This window comes from Cicer arietinum, chromosome 6 (assembly GCF_000331145.2).
Source record: "Cicer arietinum cultivar CDC Frontier isolate Library 1 chromosome 6, Cicar.CDCFrontier_v2.0, whole genome shotgun sequence".
Lineage (NCBI taxonomy): Eukaryota > Viridiplantae > Streptophyta > Magnoliopsida > Fabales > Fabaceae > Cicer > Cicer arietinum.
In genome coordinates, this window is record NC_021165.2 from 44,533,962 (window position 1) to 44,538,871 (window position 4,910).

Consider the following 4,910-nt stretch of genomic DNA (forward strand, 5'->3'; position numbering starts at 1 on the left):
AAGCAATGAGAAGGGAAGGAAAAGGAAGAATGAAAAAAAAAATGGAGGAGGGGAGTGTGTGCTGAGAAGGAGAGAGAGAGAAAAAGTAGGAGAAAATAAGGGAGTGAGATGGAAAGAGAGTGAGAGTGAGTGGGGTTAATTTGTTTTTATTAATTATTATTATATTTATTTTTTTTTATAAAATTGGCACGGGACGTGTCAATCTCCTCCCCTTATAAAAATTTGTCCTCGAATTTATTTAATAAATACCACTAACCTTGAGTTTCAACATAAGTGTGAGTACTTTGCACGAATGACTTCTTCGGGTTCCCAAGTAGTTTCTTCGCCGGATGGACCACGCCAAAGAACTTTTACTGAAACGATATCCTTTGAGCGTAAACGTCTCACTTGGCGATCTAATATAGCTACTGGATGTTCAACGTACGATAGATTCTCATCTAACTGTACGTATTCATGATTAATCACATGAGAAGGGTCATGAAGATACTTCTGAAGCATCGAAATATGAAAAACTGGATGAACTCTCAAGAGATCCGGTGGAAGTGCCAAACGATACGCTACTGGTCCGACCCTTTCTAAAATTTCAAATGGTCCAATGAATCTTGGACTTAGTTTCCCCTTCTTACCAAATCTCAAAACTCCTTTCATTGGTGAGACTCGTAGAAATACATGTTCCCCCACTGAAAACTCTAAGGGATGACGCCTCTTATCAGAATAAGATTTTTGCCTACTTTGAGCTGTCACTAAGCGATCCCGAATCAATTTAACTTTTTCAATGGCATCTTGAACCAATTCTGGACCGACTAATTTAGCTTCACCAACTTCAAACCACCCTATCGGAGACCTACAGCGTCTTCCGTACAAAGCCTCGAACGGAGCCATTTGAATACTAGATTGATAACTATTATTGTATGCAAATTCCATCAAGGGAAAATGTTGATCCCAACTACCCCCAAGATCCAGAACACAAGCACGAAGCATGTCTTCCAATATTTGTATAGTCCTTTTAGATTGACCATCTGTTTGAGGATGAAAAGCGATGCTAAGCTTCAAACGAGTTCCTAATGAAGTTTGGAACGAATTCCAAAATTGAGCAGTAAATTGAGCCCCACGGTCATAAATAATAGACACTGGTGCACCATGCAAAGAGACAATTTTATATAAATAAAGTTTAGCATATTGAGATGCAGTATAAGTAGTCTTCACATGCAAAAAGTGTGCAGATTTGGTCAACCGATCTATAATCGCCCACACTGAGTCATAACCCTTTTGGGTTCGTGGCAATCCTGTGACACAGTCCATAGCGATGCCTTCCCATTTCCATTCAGGTATTTCAACAGGTTGAAGTAATCCCGCAGGCTTTTGGTGCTCAGCCTTTACTTGTTGACACACTAAGCACCTAGAGACAAAATTTGCTACGTCTATCTTCATCCCTTCCCACCAATACAATTCTCTCAAGTCTTGATACATCTTGTTAGAACCTGGGTGGATAGTATAAGAAGAATGATGAGCCTCTTCTAAAATTTTTCTCCGTAAGCCGCCAACATTTGGGACACACAGTCGAGCCTTCAATCTGAGCACACCATCAGAATCAACTGAAAAGTCTGAAATTTTACCATTATGAACATTATTTACCATATTCACCAAGTATGGGTCTTGACTTTGAGCTTCCTTGAGATCATCAACTATGGTTGAACGAATTTGTACGTGGGCTAAAAATAACCTCGAATGACCAAGTTCCAATTGAATTCCACTTTCAACAACTTTTTGAAATTCTTTAACTATTGGCCTATTTACTTCTGCTATATGAGCAAGACTGCCCATGGATTTCCTACTCAAGGCATCTGCAACAACATTTGCTTTCCCTGGGTGGTATAAGATTGTGCAATCATATTTGGAAATTCACATGCTATTGGAATTTTTTCCAATTTCTCTTCAGCCACTTGTGTATCCCTTACCACGGCTAAGTACGCTTGACAACCTCTTCTCATTAACTTGCTAGCTGCCAAGGCTGAGATTTGGTTATGTGGTACCCAACCACGTCCTCCTTGGAACGAGAAGACTGGTTGTCCCGGTATCTCAAATTTCACCACTTTGTTACGACAATCCGAAGTGGCATGATGCAAAGCCAACCAATCCATACCCAAAATCACATCGAAATCTATCAAGTCAATAACTACTAAATCTACCGGCAACACCTTGTCATCAATAATTACATCACAAGAACGATACACCGACTTAGCAAGCAAATTTCCACCAACAGGTGTAGCTACAACTAAAGGCTCTTCTAAAGAAGATGGACATTTACCAAGTTGAGTAGCAAACCACGAGGATACAAAAGAATGTGTAGCTCTAGGATCAAACAAAACATGAGCATCTCTAGAACATATAGAAAGTATACCTGTAACTACTGCATTGGATGTCTGAGCATCCTGACGAGTCAAAGCAAACACCCGAGCCTGACCTCTTTCTGTTGGTATCTGACCTCTACCACCAAATCCTCTACCTCTTTGCTGAAATGTTCCTGAACCTCTGACATAAGAATTTCCACTATGACGCACAGATGCAGAATGAGTCTGAGAAGATGCCAAAGTTGTTGGTGCTGATGCATAACTAGAGAATGGATGTGTCGTATCTATAGGACAATCCCACCTGATGTGACCTATTTGGCCACATTGGTAGCACACCTTAACATTACCATCTCTAGAAAAATTCCAGAAGTGAAACCTACCACAAGTACAACATCGTGTAGCTAAAACACCAGAATGTCTCTGAGGGAAAATGGATTGTGATGCTGCTCTAGAATCTGATCTACGAATTTGCACTGTCCTAGAAGACTGCCCACTGTGACCACCCCTTTGAGACATGAGTCTTTGTTTCCCCTGATAACCAAACATAGATCCACCACCGCGATTTGAATAGTTACTGTAAGCTCCTTCAATCCTTTGCTTCTTATGTGAATCTTGTCTATTGCCTCCTTTTTCCTTCTGTCGTTGCTCAATAAAAAGAGCCAAACTCAAAACCTCAGCAAAAGTAGAACAATTCGACCCAACCACAGATCTAAATAAATAATCCTTCAATCCTCTAATGAACCTCTTAACACGCATCTCTTCAGTGATAGGATAAGGAGCATGTCTAGAGAGCTGTGTAAAACGAGCACTGTACTCTGAAACTGTCATACCCTCCGTTTGCTCCAATCGCTCAAACTCGTGAGCTAATCCATCTCTAACACTCTCTGGAAGAAAACGAGCCATGAAGAACTGAGAGAACTCTCTCCATGCTAACGGAGGTGACCCCACTTGCCTACCACGTGACACTATATCAAACCAATCACGTGCCACGCCTATTAGCTGAAATGATGTCAGTTCTACTGCTCTTACCTCAGAACAACCCAATGCTCTCCAAAGCCGTTCTAGACTGTCAACAAATTGTTGTGGATCATTTGTCGCACTAGACCTAGAAAAAGTAGGGGGTTTAAGCTTCATGAAGTCTGGTAAAGTAACCTCAATACCCCTCGTTGCAGCAGTTGTCTGATGCTCAACTTGTCTAACCTCTTGTTGACCATTGACATTTTCATGCCTTTGATCACCCTCCTGTTGTTGTCCGACGACAACCCCAACAAGTTGTTGCACAACCTGTTGTAATCCCTGCAGACCAGCAGCAAACTCTTCCATGGCTGGATTTCTGCGCCTCCTCCTAGGTACCTCAACATCAGCATTCAAACTACGTCCGCCAACATTAGCAGCTATTAGGACCTACGATCGACAAGAATCTATTATCACCCTATGTTTGCAGCTATTAGGACCTACGATCGAGCTCTGACACCAACTTTGTCACGACCCAAAAATTTAATGCCGTGACCGGCGCACAAGCTATACTCCTAGCCTGGCAAGCCTATCAATTAACTTAACAATTAAACAACTAAATCGCTTTTTAACCGTTTAAAAATATATATATGCTTTTTCTCGAAATTTCGACAGAGTATCCTCTGTAACTTCAACATTCCCAAATTTTGTAAAATCCCTGTTCAGCTTTCAATCCAGTCATAATTCAAATAACATAATCCAATTGCTTAATACACTTCTCAAAAAAAACTAAATAGACTTTCAAGACTCCAAAATAGCTGCAATTACATAGACTCAACAAATGTTTCAAAAATAGTCATCGATCAAAGAGGCCTACCAAAAAAAGAAGTTTGTTGAGACTTGAATCAAATAATAGATTCCTACTCAGCTGCTTGCGAATCTGAAAAAAATAAGCAACATAAAAGGGTAAGTCACAAAGACTTAGTGAGGAGACAACAACCACCATCAATTAGAAGGGAAACACAAAAGGCACGAATAACTGTTTAACCGCTTGACATAAATATTAAAATCCAGTGAATAACGAAATGAAATCAAAATGAACAACCTTAAAATCATTATAAAAATCAAACAAGTAACAATACAAAATTTTAGAACCAAGAGGCGGCTTTATCTCATTGATAGCCCTTTCCTCCTAAGGGTGGCCTTTCCCTTAGGGGCGGCTCCATCTAACGGATGGCCATCTCCTCTCAATTCCCGCAACGCATCATTACGTATCAATTAGGGAGCTTACACCTCGTTGATAGCCCTTTCCTCCTACGGACCATATTTCTCATAGGGGCGGCTCCATCTAACGGGTAACTCTCTCTAATCACAACGAGGTAATTAGGTGCACCTAACGCAGTTAACGATTTACTAACAATAACACCGATTTCCCAAAACGCGCATTTAAAATCATTTCATCGTAATTCATGAAAAAAAACAAATTCAATCGCATAACAATTCAAGATTTAAATACTTTAACTCATACGTAAATCAAATTAATAACATATTATATAACAACGACAGTTAAATTAAATAATTGACGAAATCGAGATAAAATTCAAA

The 4,910-nt window shown here is 40.0% G+C and overlaps 1 protein-coding gene across 1 annotated transcript; it reads right to left on the reverse strand.

Annotated features, from left to right (window-relative positions):
• Positions 1–264: 264 nt before the first annotated feature.
• On the reverse strand, positions 265–1,824 carry LOC140920752 (uncharacterized). Its single transcript, XM_073369575.1, has 4 exons — positions 1,375–1,824; positions 1,235–1,238; positions 571–1,019; positions 265–489 (listed from the first exon to the last, which is right to left on the reverse strand). The coding sequence occupies exons 1-4, from the start codon at positions 1,822–1,824 to the stop codon at positions 265–267; spliced, it is 1,128 nt and encodes a 375-aa protein (XP_073225676.1).
• Between the last annotated feature and the right edge of the window lie 3,086 nt (positions 1,825–4,910).

What these genes read in the sequence shown, in the direction of transcription:
- LOC140920752 (XM_073369575.1), bottom strand. Translation starts at nt 1,824, where the DNA reads ATGGGCAGTCTTGCTCATATAGCAGAAGTAAATAGGCCAATAGTTAAA. An exon ending in CATTTGAAATTTTAGAAAGG is followed by an intron (nt 490 to 570) that starts GTCGGACCAGTA and finishes TCGATGCTTCAG; the next exon opens with AAGTATCTTCATGACCCTTC.